The 17,331-nt window shown below is 53.4% G+C and overlaps 1 protein-coding gene across 3 annotated transcripts in view; it reads right to left on the reverse strand.

Annotated features, from left to right (window-relative positions):
* RNF213 (ring finger protein 213) overlaps positions 1–17,331 on the reverse strand; it is a 105,141-nt gene that overhangs the window by 18,772 nt on the left and 69,038 nt on the right. For all 3 annotated transcript variants that reach the window (XM_058703593.1, XM_058703594.1, XM_058703592.1), the window contains 13 exons: positions 15,339–15,530; positions 14,133–14,278; positions 12,839–12,993; positions 10,629–10,847; positions 10,049–10,230; positions 9,375–9,495; positions 5,573–5,673; positions 5,299–5,481; positions 4,113–4,282; positions 3,908–4,007; positions 2,405–2,516; positions 908–1,118; positions 479–669 (listed from right to left, as the gene is read on the reverse strand). In XM_058703593.1, coding sequence (XP_058559576.1) covers positions 479–669; positions 908–1,118; positions 2,405–2,516; positions 3,908–4,007; positions 4,113–4,282; positions 5,299–5,481; positions 5,573–5,673; positions 9,375–9,495; positions 10,049–10,230; positions 10,629–10,847; positions 12,839–12,993; positions 14,133–14,278; positions 15,339–15,530 — 2,083 coding nt within the window. The remainder of the gene's footprint in view (positions 1–478; positions 670–907; positions 1,119–2,404; positions 2,517–3,907; positions 4,008–4,112; positions 4,283–5,298; positions 5,482–5,572; positions 5,674–9,374; positions 9,496–10,048; positions 10,231–10,628; positions 10,848–12,838; positions 12,994–14,132; positions 14,279–15,338; positions 15,531–17,331) is intronic.

Raw genomic sequence — 17,331 nt, forward strand, 5'->3', positions numbered from 1 at the left:
TCCCCGCTGGGAGCACAGACAACAGTGCCGTTAGGATGCCCGTGCCAGGCTCCCAGCGGAGGTAACACGGAAAGCCAGCATGCCGAGTGCCACTTCTGTCACCCCGGGAACGGGCCCCGGAGCCAAAACTGCTACAGCTTTTTTACCCTCTTTCTCCTGCCTCCCGTCCCTGCCCGCACGGGAGAGAAAGGCTTCTGCTAGCTGGTTACTATTCACTTGCAAGAGCAAAAGCCACACGTTCGTTCTTTTGCGTTGCCCACGTCACGCCGGATCAGAGGCGAGGCCCAAATAAGCTTTTTGTGCAGGGAGGTGACAAACCAGAAGCGCACGCGCCCACCTGTCCCCCAGGGCAGGCCGCCGAAACGCCACCACGAGCCTGGGCAGGTTGGCTGCAGGGAGGCACCGGGGACCGGGCGGGACCGGGCTGGACCGGCGGGGGTGGGGGGGCGAGGCCAGGACGGGAGGCCGCGCCACTCACCTGCTGCGCTAAGACCGCCTGGGGAAACACCCACCGCGCCGGGTGGCCCGGCCGGGAGAGGCGCTGCACGAACTCGATCCCCCGCTCGCTGGCGAGTTTCCGCACCAGGTACACCCGGTACCAGTCGTTCTCGACCTGCCTGCAGAAGCGTTCCACCTGCCGAAGGTAGTGCTGCTTGTCCTCGGCCGCCTCTGCAGAGCACAACGAGACAGGCGTGAGGGCCCGGCGGCCCGCTGTCCTCACTGCTCACTCGTCCGGGACCCGGAGCCAGGCGCGAACAGCACGGGCCCTGGCGTCCGGAGCTCACAGTGTGCTGACCGATCCAGAAGGGAGGGGACACGGGCCAGACCGGGATCGCTCTGCTTCCCGAATTCCCACAGAACGAGCTCTCTAGGCCTGGGGTGGAGAGGGGTGCGGACGAAGACCTGCCTGAGCCCTCCTGGAGCCCGGAGAGGAAGTCAGAGGCCCTGTTGAGACACAGGCGGATCCTGGCCATCTCCTGGAGGTGGTCTACTGAGGCCTCGCCGGCAGGCTCGGGGCCGCGCCGTGCTGAGTAGGTGTCCAGGAACACCCCGTCCTCTCTCAGGCACTTCTGGCCCTCGCTGCTAGAGAGGGCGCTAACCTTCTCGTACATAGAATCCTAGGGAACAGAGAACCGGGAAAAAAAGGATGTTCTTTCTTTTTCTGTTTATTTTTCAACGTTTTTTATTTATTTTTGGGACAGAGAGAGACAGAGCATGAACGGGGAAGGGGCAGAGAGAGAGGGAGACACACAGAATTGGAAACAGGCTCCAGGCTCCGAGCCATCAGCCCAGAGCCTGACGCGGGGCTCAAACTCACAGACCGCGAGATCATGACCTGGCTGAAGTCGGACGCTTAACCGACTGCGCCACCCAGGCGCCCCGTTTTTTCTGTTTATTTTTGAGAGAGAGAGAGAGACACAGAGAGAGGGAGACAGTGCGAGTGGGGGAGGGGCAGAGAGAGAGAGAGAGAGGGAGACACAGAATCCGAAGCAGGTGCCAAGCTCTGAGCGGTCAGCACAGAGCTCGATGCGGGGCTCGAATTCACAAACCGAGATCACCACCTCAGCCAGTAGGATGCCTAACCGACTGAGCCACCCAGGTGTCCCAGGATGTTGTTCTTTTTAATATGCACATCCCCAACCTTCCAAAATTCCCACAGTGTGACCACGGAGAACAAGACAGAAATATTGTAAGTTTGGGGGAGCCTGGGTGGCTTGGTCAGTTGAGCATCTGACTCTTGATATCGGCTCAGATCACGATCTCACGGTTTGTGAGTTTGAGCCTTGAGTCGGGCTCTGTGCTGGCAGCGTGGAGCCTGCTTGGGATTCTCTCTCTGCCCCTCCCCAACTCGTACACACGTACACACACACACACACACACACACACACTTTCTCTCTGTCTCTCTCTCTCTCTCTTGCTCAAAATAAATAAATAAATAAACATGAAAAAAAATATCATAAGGCTGAAGGTAACTGTTTTGAATCATGGAAAACAAACAACCCTTTTTATTTTAGGGGCAAGAAGGAGGGGAAGAGAAAACCTTTGAGGAAGAAAAAACGTCGTATAATCTGATTTTCTCATGTGCACCGTAACATTTTTGCAAATAGCGAGAGTACAGAGAGAAGAAATACGACAAGCAATCACAGCCACAGCCTCTGCACCTGCAGATATGAGCACGGTTAACCTGGGAGGAGTGGTGTTTTCCTCTCGCCCAGGCTCGGACACATCAGAACACACCACTGCTGGGGGCAGAAGCAGTGTTTCTGTGTGTGGAGCGGAGCGTCTGGTAATTTCACCCACTAAAATGATATTCTGTAAATTTTCAGAGACACTTTTCCACTGAACAGACCGCGTGGTCCAGCTAGTTTGCAGAAGGAGCTCAGGGTACTGACGGCTCGCTTACCTCCAGGCAGGTGCTAAAGAGGATGTACAGCTCAGTTTTATCTTCAGTCAAGAATGCTTTCTCCTCCAAAAGGGACAAGTAAGCCTGGATGTAATCTTTCACTTCTTGGAAGCTACGGAAAGAGACATATGGTACTTGGTGATCTCAGGTCTCGTGTTGCAAAAAAAAAAAAAAAAAAAAAAAAAAAAAAGAGAGAGAGAGAGGGAGAGAGAGAGAAAGTATCTATCTGTCTACCTACCTACCTATCCATCTCTCTCCTCCTGTATAAATACAGACGTGTGTACATACACTTTATAACATGGTTGTACTGAAAATATTTTAGCACAATATTGGAGGAATATAATTCTGTACTTTAGACCAGCTGTTCTCAGCCTTCTTGGCTTCAGAACTCTTTAACGGTCTTAACAATTACACAGAACCCCAGGGGCTTTGTTGATGTGGGTTCCATCTATCGATGTTGATGACGGTCCAAATTAAAACTGAAAAAAATTGAAAATACTTATCAACTAGTCTAAAACATACACCCCACACGTGTTAAAAATAAATAACGTCGGGGCGCCTGGGTGGCTCAGTCGGTTAAGTGTCCGACTTCAGCTCAGGTCACGATCTCTCGGTCGTGAGTTCGAGCCCCGCGTCGGGCTCTGGGCTCATGGCTCAGAGCCTGGAGCCTGCTTCCGATTCTGTGTCTCCCTCTCTCTGCCCCTCTCCCGTTCATGCTCTGTCTCTCTCTGTCTCAAAAATAAATAAACGTTAAAAAAAAAAATAATAATAAATAAATAAATAAATAAATAAATAAATAAATAAATAACATTTAGGGGAGTCCGGGCGGCTCGGTGGGTCAAGCGGGCTCCAGACTCTGAGCTGTCAGCACAGGGCCCGACGCGAGCCTCGAACCCACGAACCGTGAGATCACGGCCTGAGCTGACGTCGGACGCTTTACCGACTGAGCCACCCGGGGCACCCCGTCTGTTGGAACTTTTCTTGTAGCATCTTGATTTTGCCGTCGCCTCGAGGTATGCTTTGTCAAGCCAGGGCACAGGCCGGGGACACTAAGTGTCCTCTGAAAGAAGCCTTGGGACACAGGTCAGCCTTCTCGGCATTTTCTGAAATACCATAATTTGACACGACCGCTGGCCTTTGGCACCGTGTGGGCGTCTCTGTCCCTTCACAGAAGCAGACAGATGTAACTGCTGACACAAAATGTAGGTGACGCCTAGGACGACGAGGGCGGGGGGCCGCTCTAAGTTACCGTCCGTCCCCCCAAATCCCCAAACGAGATAGCTGTGCGAGGAGGCTCAGAACCGCAGGGTTCACGCGTTCTCGCACGTGAAACACGCTCCCCTGCCCAAAACACGTCTTCTTTCCCCCAACAAGGTGCCTCGTAGCTACGCTGAACTCAATGCCTACAGCCGAAGACGTCACACACACAACCAGGGGGTGCCCCACTGAAAAAGCTCCCCCAAAGCAGCTTCTAGAAGCTCACTCCAGGCTGGCTGTGCTTACCTGTACTTCAAAAGCAGTTTCAGCACCACCGAACGGATGACAGGGGTCTTATCCACAACGTCATCGAAGGGGGAGAGAGATTTCGTGTGTTCACGGTGCCCTTCAACCAGAGAGAGAGGGGGTAGCTCATTATTCACGTTGGACACAAAAAAGTCAGAGGAGGAAGCCAGGATTTATTTCGGTCTACGGGCAGAAAGCAACTTACTTTGGGAGGTACCTCTTAAGAGCTCCTTTTGCGCAAAGAGTAAATTTAGCAGAACATCTATCACCTCCTTCTCTGGTGGGGAATTGTCCTTGAAGCATATGGTGGAGACCAGGTCTATGAAGAAACTGTTACACATCTGCCGGATACAGGCGTGCTTCCTGATGGCATTCCTGGGGGAACACGGTGGGGAGGCACAGTCAGTGCTTGGAGAGCGTGCCCCAGATCCCTGCCCAGGCTGGACACCTGGTCTTCAGTAAAGAGATACAAGTATCTCCTTGCTACGGGCGCTTAGAGCTGGGTGCAAACTCAGAGCTGGGTGCAAAGGGCCGGACGGGGTGCAAACTGCTCTCCAGGGGCCCCTTGATCATTTGCACCAGCCAGTGATACCCGTTTCTGCTAAAGTCTGCAAAGACCCCGCCCGCTGGACTGGCCGTGTGCCCCGCCTTCGGGCGGTTATCGGAAGGGGGGCGGGAAGGGAAGGCTGCTGAGTCACCAACGGCAGAGCTGAAGGCTCTGAGCCCACCGAGCGTTCGCCGATGCCAACCACTGGCCCGCAGGACATGTGGCCAGGCACAGCTGGCACCTCGGGTCGGGGGGGAGGCAAACTTCTTCCATCTAAGCTCCTCGGGTGTCTCGTGACGGCTTTATCTAATTTATGACTTTCTGATTTATTTCCGCTAGTCGGGTCATCTCCCAAATCTATGCTCGCGTGTGTCTCGGGGAGAGAATCATTTCGGGACACTAGGTGCTTATGAAGCTACGCAACTGGCCGTCTCTCTTAGGATGGTTCTCTGAAGTCAGCTTTTCTTTTATTTTTTTAAGTTATTTTTTAAAAATGTTTATTTATTTCTGAGAGAAAGAGAGACAGAGAGGGAGGGAGGGTGAGAGCAGGGAGGGGCAGAGAGAGGGGGAGACACAGAATCCGAAACAGGCTCCAGGCTCTGAGCTGTCAGCCCAGAGCCCGACACGGGGGCTCAAACCCACGAACCGGGAGATCATGACCTGAGCCGAAGTCGGACGCTTAACCAACTGAGCCACCCAGGCACCTCTGAAGTCAGGTTTTCTAAGGTTAATATGGTTTATATTTCTGAATACTGTACTTGCCAAAAAAGAAAGAAAAAGAGTACTGTACTTGCCAAAAAAGAAAGAAAAAGAGGAAGCTCAAGAGAAAGAAAGGGCGATTTACCTGTGCTCTTGGGACACTGCTGGAGAGAAGCTTTCTGGCAAGTCTGTTAAACACAAAGGACATCTCATCTGGCCTATGATGACCCAGACCTTGACGCAGGCCAAGCAGAATACGTGGTCACAGGGCAGGCACACCGGGTCCTGTGCGTCTCCCAGGCAGACGGGGCACGGCTGAATCTCAACCCTAGGATCCAACAAGGGTGACCGGTTCTGAAGCTACAGGTGCCACACGTGCAGGGCTGTCTCCCGCAGGGATCGCGAACCAAAGGTCTCACCTGGCGAGGGTCTTGCAGACCTGGTCCTTACACTTACGAAGAGTGACCATCACGGCAACGAAGGGCCGGTACGTCTTGATGTCAGAGTTCTCCTGCAGACACTGAGGGACGGGGGGCAGTGACAAGGATGCTAATGAGCAGTGAAGAGGGGCAGAGCTCAGCCAGCCAGCAAGACACTCCCGGGGCGACACGGTGCGCACATCGGGCACCTCCGGCCACTGGGCTGGAGTTGGGGGCGGGGCTGTGGTGTTTGCCTGCAGGGTAAGGCCTTTCTGTTTCTAGCAGTTATCTAGCTTTGAATGTCCTTTGTTATCATGCTGCTTTGGGGGGGCGGGGAGGGGAGGCTTCTCCCATGACGAGAGATTTCAAACTTGAAATGATGACGTAATGACCACACGAGGATCCACCCCCACGCTTTAAGAAATCTTAGCATTTTTGGAATATTTGCTTTAGGTGATTTTTTTCAAGAAACCAAACGCGGCAGATACGGCTGTAAGTCCCTGGGTGCTCTCCTTCCCCTCAAGTCCCTGGGTGCCCTTCTGATAGCGTTGCTCTCCTTCCCCTCGCACAGAGGCCCCCCGAAATTCCCGCGTGCAGGACATTGGCACGCCTGCATAAGGATCACATTATTGTTTTCAGTGTTTTTAAGTCCTGATCGTTCATGTTACCCGCTGTATGGCACCCCCCGGCAGACACGCCAGCTCCTTGCTTTCTGGTTACCTGGGCACCTGGAATGTCCCCACCGTGTTGTACCCAACATCCTTCCATGTGTCTGAGTACCAGCGGGAAGTGTCTAGGGTTTGTATTCACAAGTGGAGATGCTAGTTTTTAGGAAATGTGCATCTTCAACGATACAAGCTAAGAGTCTGGTGGGTGTGCGTCTGGAATTTTGGGCTTAGGCATGAGGCTTGCAATAGATATCTTTATGTTACGTATACCCTTGGGCGTTAACAGCATAACAAGGAACTCCTTGTATTCTCAGTTTGCCACGAGTATCTTTTTTCCACTTCATGAATTTTACCAAATGCTTTTCCTGTCCCTTCTGAAATGATCACTTAGAGTTGACCTTCTAATTCGATATGTAACTGATACCATTTATAGATCTTTATGATTCTGAGCTACCTTTGAATTCCCAGGATTAATCTTACTTTGAAATGTGACAGGTTTTTGGGGCGCCTGGGTGGCTCAGTCGGTTAAGCGTCCGACTTCGGCTCAGGTCATGATCCCACGGTTCGCGGGTACGAGCCCTGCATCGGGCTCTGTACTGACAGCTCAGAGCCTGGAGCCTGTTTCAGATTCTGTGTCTCCCTCTCTCTCTGCCCCTCACCTGTTCACACTCTGTCTCTGTCTCAAAAATAAATAAACATTAAAAAAAAATTAAAAAAAAAAAAAAAAAGAAATGGGATAGGTTTTTAACACCCTGCTAAATTTGATTTGTTAATCAACAGGCTAATTCGAAAGGGAGCAAAGGACTTGGAGAGACATTTCTCCCAAGAAGACGTACAAGTGGGCCGTAAGCACCTAGGAAGATGCTGGCCGTCATCAGTCGTTAGGGAAACAGCAGAGCAAAACCACAAAGGGATACACCCATCAGGACGGCTACGATAAACAAAACGCAACAAAACAAAACAAAACAAAACGTAACAAGTGTCGGCAAGGATATGGAGAAATCCGAACCTGGGTTGCTGGCAGGAGAGGCCGCTGTGGAAAACAGTTCGGCGGCTCCTCAAAAAGTTACCCACAAAGTTTCCATATGACCCAGCGGTTCCACTTCTAGGTTCGTCTCCGGAAGAGCTGAAAGCACGACTCAGACACTTGCAGACCCGTGTTCACGGCAGTGTTCCTACCTATTTTCAGAAGGTGGGGGCAGCCCAAGGGTCCATCAGTGGATGACTGGATTAACAAACTATGTCCATCCCCCCAATGGGATATTATTCAGCTTATAAAGGACGGTCCTGACACCTGCTACAACATGGTGGGCCCTGAGGACATGCAGAGTGACATCGGCCCGTCCCCAAAGGACAGATGCCGTAGGGTTCGCCTTCTGTGAGGTCCCTAGGGTTCTCAAAACCATAGACAGAAAGGAGGATGGTGGGCGCCAGGGCCGGGGCGGGGAACCGGGAGTTAGTGTTCAGTGGGGGCAGAGTTTCAGTCTTGCGAGACAGAAGAGTTCTGGAGACAGAGAGTGGGGAATGGTTGTGCGACGGTGTGACTCAATCAGTGCCACCTGATTGTACGCCTACAGATGCTGACAATGGCAAATTTTATGTGATGTGTATCTTCCCACAGTAAAAAAAAAAAAAAAAATGGCAGCAGTCTAGTGGTTGGACGGTGGATGGTAAGGATAGAGTGTCACAGACTGGCAAGTCACCAAAACATCCGGTGAGACTGTCATCCGTGACACCGTGGAAGGCGGATCACGGAGCAAGAGAACTCCCTCCCTCCCTCCCTGTATCTATTATCTATCTATCATCTATTATCTACCTAGTATCTATCTGCCTATCATCTATCTCATCTACTATCCATCTATTATGTATCTATCTATATCTACCTACCTATGTACCTACACCTATCCACCCACCCACCCATCCTTTCTATCAGAACTGAGAAAACTCAGAATATCCACCCTTTTGCAGCTTTTACCAGAGTCCTGTGGGAGGCTCTGCTGACTATTGGCACAGGCCAACTCTAGGGCGGCCTCACTAGAAGAGAAGGGTTGAGGCCCCTCGCCTTTCCGGTCAGGACTTTCTTCCGGGCAGACCACAGGAGCCAGCCTTCCAGGCAATGCGAGTGGGCTCAAGGCTGTCCTTGGAGGGGACGAGCATCGCCTGAGGCCACAGACCCAAGAGCCTTCAGGTGTGAAAATGAATGAGCAAAGACCTCTAGCCGTGGTCACTCACGCGTGGACCTCACTGGAAAGCCAGCCAGAAGCCCATTACGTTTCTGGGGAACATCAGCCCACAGGCCGGGCCTGACGACGCCTGAGTGCGTGCACACCGGCGTGCAGGGGCCGGATGACTCATGTCTTAGCCAGCTGGTCACCTGGCCATTAGGGGCCCCGCGGGACTGGCCTCTGTGCGGGAAGAAGGGAGCCATGCGTGCCTGTCCCGCCGCCAGGGTGGCAGAGGCCAGCGTTTTCTAGAGTTCTTTCTCCACTCTTCCCTCCCTGAAAACGGCCTCCAGGTTCCACCGGGCTGTAGGAGTCCGCCACCAGGGGCTTCTCCGCCTCCTTGGCGGCCAGGGGGGGCTGTGACTACGCTCAGGACGGCGAGCTGCGACCTCAAGCGGGTGGACACGTTCTGGGCTGTGCTCTTGAAACGGCCCGTGGCGACAGCAGGAACAGCCTTCTCAGAGCACACGGGGAGGTTGTATAGTGAGGACGACAGAGGGACAGCACGCAGGAGCAGGGACACCCCGACCCGGGGAGTGGCCCGCGGCCCCGACTGCTGAGGCTCCCACTGTCCTACGAGAGGCACGTCAGCTCGCGTTTCGATTCCACCACCGATACCCGCCCTCCTCGGAGCGTGCGGCCTGCACGTCAAAGCCCGGACAGCTGACACCATTAGGTGCGTTCGCGCAAAGCTCCCGGGGTAACGGAGGCAGAGATCACCTTCCGCTAAGCGCGTGGCCACGGAGATGGCAAACGCACATGCTTGACGGCCGCCGCGGAGGAAGCGCGCCCGCTGCGCTCCCAGGTAAGATGGGCAGAGAGCGGGAAGGACGCTCACCCCGCGGGTGACGGCAGGTTAGGCCGGGAGCTCCCGCGTCCCCGGAAAAGTGCGCCTGCCGAGCCCCAGCTCACCTTGTTCAGTAGGAAGACGTACTCGGTCACCAGCTCGCACAGCTCGGGGATCTGGCTCTCGATCCCCAGGAGCACGTGCTCCACGAACAGGGCCACGGGGAAAATGCGGTTCCACTGGGTTCTGTAAGAGCAGGTGGTCGGTCACTGGGCTGGGACAATAGCGCCTGAGACCGCAGGACAAGGGTGCAGGGAGGGATCCGAGACAGGGATGCGGTGAAGGCAGACGGAAGATTCCAGGAGGAGCCCTTTGCGGCGTGCTCCCGCCCCCAGTCACCTTCGTGTCCCCCACGCCCTCCCGCAGACTCGGGGCAGGAGTCCCGCCTCACCCTGGAAGGCCGGCACGGGACGTGCCCCCGCGGGACCCCTACCCTGACTGCTCGTCCCCTCCCCGCGGCCCTGCCGCCCACCCAGGGCCCCTTCCTGCTGCTCCCCTCTGCCAGCACTTCTCCTGCGGGGACTGCGGGGACCGTAGGCTCTGCTGCTCCCCTTTCCACGCCCCCCACCCCCCGCGGGGCTCCCTGAATGCCCTGTCGTCCGTTTCGTCTCCAGCGTCGGCATGATGCCTGGCGGTGAAGGAGACTCAGCAGACATTAAGAGAGGACCCTCTTCTGTGGCAAGAGGACCCCATGAGCCCGTGGGGAAGGGGCCGGTGGGGGCCGGGCTCCTGGCCTCACCTGACCTCCCTGATGACATCTCTGGCCACCTCCCCGCAGGTCTGCAGGTACCCGTCCGAGCACAGGAACTCTAGCGGCATGGACAGGTTCTTCACCATCTGTAGCCAAGCCTGGGGGCTGGGCTTCAGGATGTCTCTTGTCAGCATCTCCGTGCAGGCCATCGCTGCAAATGCATCCAGAGTCTGGCGGAAGGTGGGGGGGGCGGGGGCGGGTGGACAGAGAACAAACCCCTGACTAAGCAGCGCCCCCTGTGGCTGCTCTAATATCCTAAGCCCAGAGGTCCAGGTTGTGAGCCCATGTTCTTCTGTTCCAGGCTCGTCGCCTACTCCCCTCTTGTCCCGGGATATAGGAAGCATTGGTCAGATGTGTTCCTAACATTTGTGTGTTAGCCGGGCATATGGCCCCGGGAAGAGGTCTCCCAGGCAGAACACGGCTCCTGGGGCTTCCCGTCCCGGGCGGCCATGGAAGCACCCCCCCACCTGCCACCCAGCTGCCCCACCTGCCCCCCACCTGCCCCCCACCTGCCCCAGGAAGGCCAAGCCCAGACCGTGAGCACAAACGAACCCGGGAGAGGCCATACCAGCTCGGGTCCGTCCAGTCTGTCGTTCCTTACGGTTCCCATGACGTTGTAGAGTAACATCTGTAGGACTTGGGGGCAGGTGGTCACGATTCGGGAAAAGTTCTGCAGCCGGCTCCGGAAATGCTGATAAGCCACGTGCACCCACGGTAAGGAGACCCTTTCCTGTGGCCTCTGTGCTTGCAGCTGACAGATGCAGGACCACAGCGCCACCTGCAAAATCTGGGACGAGAAGCAAGCTTTTAGCGTAAACTGGAAAGCAAAACAAAAGCTATGTTTTGACGGTGGAAAATCCCGACCGCTCAAAAGTGACACGAGGGAAACTTAAAAACCACACACACTGTGACGGTCCCTGGGTACGTCTTGGTGTCACCCTGTCTAGGCATTTTCTTATCTATACCCTGTCCCCGTTTTGTCCCCAGATCATGACCATGGTGTATGTCTGATTCTTTTCCCCACTTAACATCACATTGTGAACATTTCTCTGTCATTAATTACGTTGGGAGACCCTCACTGTGAACGTGTGTGCCCATTAAAGCAACCAGTCACCAATCAAACAGCTGTCACTTAATTTGTCTGGCCTTTAATTATGGACAATTAAATTGTTTCCTTTTTTTTTTTTTTTTTTGCCATTTTAAGAAACAAAGCTGGAAAGAACATTCTTGTGGATAAAATGTTTGTCCGCATCTGGTAACACACGCAGGACAAAGACACCACTTCAGATTTTCTAAGGCTCTCAACACAACCCTTCGGACTTTTCCAGAAGCACATGCTGGTTCACAACACCATCTGTAACGGGGGCGCTTCTGGGTCCAGTTAAAAACCAGTCTTGGGGCGCCTGGGTGGCTCAGTCAGTTAAGCATCCGACCGCGGCTCAGGTCATAATCTCGAGGCTCGTGAGTTCAAGCCCCACGTTGGGCTCTGTGCTGACAGCTGAGAGTCCGGAGCCTGCTTCAGATTCTGTGTCTCCCTCTCTCTCTGCCCCTCTCCTATTCATGCTCTGTCTCTCAGAGATAGATAAATAAATGTTAAAAAAATTAAAAAAAAAAAAAGAAAACATGTCTTCAGAGGCACCTGGGTGGCTCAGTCAGTTAAGCATCCGACTTTGGCTCAGGTCATGATCTCACGATTGTGGGTTCGAGCCCCGCGTCGGGCTCTGTGCTGACGGCTCGGAGCCTGGAGTCTGCTTCGGATTCTGTCTCCATCTCTCTCTGCCCCTCCCCTGCTCATGCTCTGTCTGTCTGTCTCTCTCTCAAAAATAAATAAACATTAAAAAAAAAAAAAACAGTCTCGCCACATGGGCAAGAACCTAAAACCTAAAAACTGATCAGGTATTGTTGACTTATCAGTGAGGCTGGCCAGTTTTTCTGTTTTGTGGATCTCTGCATAATTACTTTGTTAATAATTGGTTTATAACTTTCATCTAGTTTTTAAAATTAGGAAACTTTCTTATTGATTCCTAAGAATATTTTATTTATTTTTTTAAGTAATCTCTACACCCAACATGGGGTTTGAACTCACGACCCTGAGATCAAGAGTCATATGCTCCCCCGACAGAGCCCGCCAGGCCCCTCCCGGGTTCCTAAGCATATTTTGTTAGCCCTTAATCACGCTGGTGATAAGTATGTTGTCCTTAAATGGGTCACTTTCCTTTTTTACATACTCTCAAGTGCGAACCCAGTAGGTGATCAGAAGTATCCTAATTTCCACTGAAATTTCAGTTAGTTATTACCTGTAGTGGCCAGTTAAATATTTACCTAATTTTCTTCAAGAGAGACTCCACATTTGAAAAGAAGGTGTTATTTATTTTTTTTTATGTTTATTATTTTTGAGCGAGAGATAGACAGGGCATGAGCGGGGGAGGGGCAGAGAGAGAGGGAGACACAGGATCCAAAGCAGGCTCCAGGCTCCGAGCTATCAGCACAGAGCTTGACGTGGGGTTCGAACCCATGAACGGTGAGATCATGACCTGAGCCGAAGTTGGACGCTTAACTGACTGAGCCCCACAGGCACCCCGAAAAGAAGGTGTTAAAAAAATAATAAAGTAAATAAAAAACAAAAAGGTGTTACAGGGACACTGGAGGCCTTCCTTGCGTGAACGGAAAGCCCGTGATGCAGGGGGCCCCGGACAGGGGGCTGAGGGTGGAGGGACAGTGCGGCCCAGCCGCACGGACACCAGTGGCCCCCTCCCCTGCCCCAGAGTGAGCACTTACCCTCAGTTCTTCCCACGTGGACACTCTCATCGTCAAGAGGAGGAAGTCCTTTATGTAGCACAGAAAGAGTTCTTCCTGCTGTTCTGCGCTGAGCTGAGCGAGAAACCTGCCCAGAGAGGTCTGCTGAAAGATTTCCACTAACTTCTTCAACAGTCCTGCAGAGCAGAGCAAAGAAGGGCGCAGAGGGAGAGCCTGAGGCGTGTCTCCTGGCCTGCGGTCAGAACCCCAGTGTCCCCCGGGCAAGGATAAGGCTCTGCTGAAGGGCAGCTCTCGGCAAACGGGAGTAAGCCGCATGATTTAATGGCCTTTTCTAGACACTTCGGACGCCCTTCCAGCGGGATAACGGAAACGAATACTCAGTTTCAGTCACCACCAGCCTAGTTGGCCCCAAAGGGATAAGACGACCGCAGACAGAACAGGTTTTATGTTCTAGCAAATCATGTCATGCTTCGGGAATCCCAGGGTCTGAGTGGGTCACCAATGAGGGGGCTGCTCTTCGGGGGCTGGGGGGTCACACGCTGCTCACACCAGGAAGATCTGCCTCTAGGGGACGAGTGCCAGCCCGCAGGCCACACGCTATCACAGGAAAGCAGGGGCAGTACGGGTACAGCCTCGAAAAAGGAAATACTCCTTCCTCAGGACAGAGACGGCTTCGGTTTGTTCTGAAAACATTGCAGAATGCTTACCTAGAGAAGTAAGTTCATCTTCAAGTATCTGGACCTAATTTTTTTTTCATGTTTATGTATTTTAGAGAGAGAGACAGAGCGCAAGCAGGGGAGGGGCAGAGAAAGAGGGAGACATAGAACCCGAAGCAGGCTCCGGGCTCTGAGCTGTCAGCCCAGAGCCCGACGTGGGGCTCGAACTCATGGACCGCGAGATCATGACCTGGAGCTGAAGTTGGACACCTAACCGACTGAGCCACCCAGGTGCCCTTGACCTGGTTTCTTTAAAGGCAATACTATGAGTAAACTTTGAAAGGTCTACTTCATGCATGCAAGATGGAAAGATGACTTTTCCCAAGGATGCGTGACCCCTGGTTTTCCCGGGATATGCCTATGGCCAGGCCTGCTTGACCTGTGACGGCAGAGCAAGGAGCCACATGACTCCGAGGACACTGACCGCACGGTGTGGACAGAACTTCGCTTACGTCGCTGACACTGCCGGGAAAGGCTCAGCTCGGGCTGTCTCCCGAGTCCTGATGCCCGAACTGCCTAGAAGGTTCCGAATGGGAATGGTCCACTTACGCCGGGGAGCCAGCACATGGTCCCATTTCCCGGCATCCTCGGGGGCTCACCTTCAGCTCCAGTGATGTACTGAGCCTGGACCCACAGCTCCTCCAGATACCCTTTGATTCTCCAGCCAAACGGGACGTCGTTGGAGATGTCCTCCGGAAGGGTCATGGAGCTCTGCACCATGATGTAGGGCACTTCACTCTTAGATCTGCAGCCAGACAAGGGGTTGCTCACGACACAAGCCCCACCTCTGATGCCGCGCTCAACAGCACAGGTGCTGAAAAGGCTGGCCCAGATCACAGCTCAGGGCTTCCGTCGTAAACGCACTCAAGCACGTCCGTATGTCATCTGTTTCACAGACAACAACGAAACAAGGCTGGGAAATCAAGCAGGCTGCCCAACGGCTGGGGCAGAACCGGGCCGTGCGGTGCCTGGACCTCCCCTCGCCGTCCACCTTCGACACAGAACCCGGCGTGTGGGAGGCGACCCTTTCCCTCAGGGTCGACAGTGCCCTGTCGTCTAAATAAATGTTTCCACTCGAGATCCAGGATCCCACGTATTCAAATATTCTTTGTTCACCCGCACTCCAAAAGCGAAGCCCCTGATATCCAAAGAGGAAACTTCTGGGAGGCCGGCTGAGGGTGAGCTGTGCAAGGGCAGGCCCGGGGCAGGGTATGTGGGTCCCGCCACGGAATGAGGGGCAGGGAGAGCTGACTGATCAAAGGGCTCCCCGAAGCACAGCCTCGCCAGTCCGGATGAGGCCCAAGCTGGCCGTTTTACCTGGGGTGGTGCTCTGAAAGCAGGGCCACAAGGAAGGGGAGTGAAACAAGGAATTCTCGGAACTTTCACGAACCCCCGTTTGTTACAGCGATGCCATCGCCCTTAGGCTGCAAACAGACCCAGCATTTAATTTCTTAATTTTTAATTTTAGAGAGTGCGTGCACGTGTGAGTGGGGCAGCGGCGGAAGGAGAGAGAATCTTAAGCAGGCTCCGTGCTCAGCGCTCACAGCCCGACTTGGGGCTCGATCCCACGAACCGCGAGATCATGACCTGAGCCACAATCAACAGTGGGACACTCAAATGGCTGAGCCACCCAGGCGCCCCAGAGCCAGCATTTAAAATAAATGTGATTCCAATGTTGATACATACACTTCATCAACTGCTTGGATGAGCATGTTAAGACCACACCTGCCTTACGGTTTTTTCCCTTCACTCACACACACACACACACACACACACACACACACACACACACCTCTCTTATTCACCTCATATCATTTGTCACAAGAGGAATGTTCAGAAGCTTGATGTCACGGAAAATAAACATCCAAAGATCTCTTGTCCAGGATGGAGAGTCTGGCCTGATCAGTAGCTCGAGGTTGCTGTCTATGTCGAGGACGGACACCATGCTCGCCAGGAGGGGGGTCACCACACCCTGGACCCGTTTCCAGAGGGTCTGCCTGCAGTGGGGGAGAGAGGAGACCATGCGGTCTCGCCAGCTCGGCAAGCAAGGAGCGGGGCGGGGGGGGGGGGGGGACTCCATTCTGTTGACATTCGGTTCGTTGGTCACGAGACACCTGGTCTATCGATGCAACACCACAGCTCTGGCAACACATGGAAACTGGCGTCGTTTTTAAGTACCCGAAGAAAAGTTCACAGGTAGAAACGGATTGGAGACGGGATGGGAATGGACCTTAATTCTACATTGAATCAGTTTCCAAGTAGCATCCGTTGTGTTTTGTTATGTAGCTATTTCCCCAAAGCAAGTAGAGGCTCTCTACAGAAAGCAGGGACCACATTCATTTGGGGGAAAAAAGTTACTTTAAGAAAAAACAAACAACAGTTGCAGGGAGAAAATGATAAAGCACAGGGCGAAATAAGTGTGTTGGGGGTCAAGTTAAACAGGAAAGTACACGCTTCTCTAAAACATGGTTTTGTTTTTTGGTTTTTGGGTTTTTTTTTTAACGTTTATTTATTTTGAGACACAGAGAGACAGAGCATGAACAGGGGAGGGTCAGAGAGAGAGGGAGACACAGAATCCGAAACAGGCTCCAGGCTCCGAGCTGTCGGCACAGAGCCCGACGCGGGGCTCGAACTCACAGAACGTGAGATCGTGACCTGAGCTGAAGTCGGCCGCTCAACCGACTGAGCCACCCAGGCGCCCCTCTAAAACATGGTTTTACTCATGTCTGTGGACATTGGATCCAAAAGGGTTTACATACGTACACACATTCCCCTGCTTCTGTTAACACTGTTGTACTTCGCTGTTATAACGATGTTTATGCGTGATCATGAACTCTTTAATACCCTGCAAAGAACCTACTACCAGGTAGCTAACGTTGGGGAGAAAAAGTCAGGTTCCATTGCAAAAAGGAGAGAGAAATACTTTCCTTTTAAAAGTACGCAGTGTGCAGGGACCTGTGGAGATTTCACAAGCGTCTAGGGAGGAAACGAAGCACGCTAACAGTCAAGAGAGCACTGGATTTACAGAAAAAAATGCCTGACTAGAAAAAAGCGTAGGAAACCACAGGATGAAATGTAGAAGCCGGCAGTGGGGGGAGAGGGGAAGGTGTACCTGGACAGGTATGCGGGCTTCGGGCATAGGGGAAAACCAAGACTAAAATGACTTGGATTTATTTTTTAATGTTTATTTATTTGCGGGGGGGGGGGGGGGGGAGGGGGTGGCAGGGGAAGGGAAAGTGGGGGAGGGTCAGAGAGAGAGGGAGACACAGGATCCGAAGCAGGCTCCAGGCTGCGAGCTGTCAGCACAGAGCCCGACGCGGAGCTCGAACTCACGGACTGAGAGATCATGACCCGAGCCGAAGTCGGATGTTCAACCGACTGAGTCACCCAGGCGCCCCAAAGATTTGGACTTTAATCGCAAGAGGGGAAGTGACTTAGGTCCCCAGTACGTGGACGGTAAACAGAGTGGCCCCCAGAGGCTTGTGAGAGTGAACTAGCAGGCTCCAAAGCCCACCTGACACCCGACACAGGTGAGTTACAGCTGTGGTCTGACCACCCCATGCAGGGGTGTTCAGACACCCCCGGCAACTGCTGAGGGGTGGGCCAGTCTCAATATAGCCAACAGCAGAGCAGTGACAAGGAGGGGCCCCACACACCGCTCTGGACACCTGCCGAGTGTGGGGAGTCTGGCCGCTGGAGGGGCGGTGTGAAGGGGAAACCAAAAATACAGATTTTAAGGATTACTGACATGAAATTAAATATTTAATAATATCTGTAAGGGGAGTGGGGAGCCTGGGT

This window comes from Neofelis nebulosa, chromosome 16 (assembly GCF_028018385.1).
Source record: "Neofelis nebulosa isolate mNeoNeb1 chromosome 16, mNeoNeb1.pri, whole genome shotgun sequence".
NCBI lineage: Eukaryota > Metazoa > Chordata > Mammalia > Carnivora > Felidae > Neofelis > Neofelis nebulosa.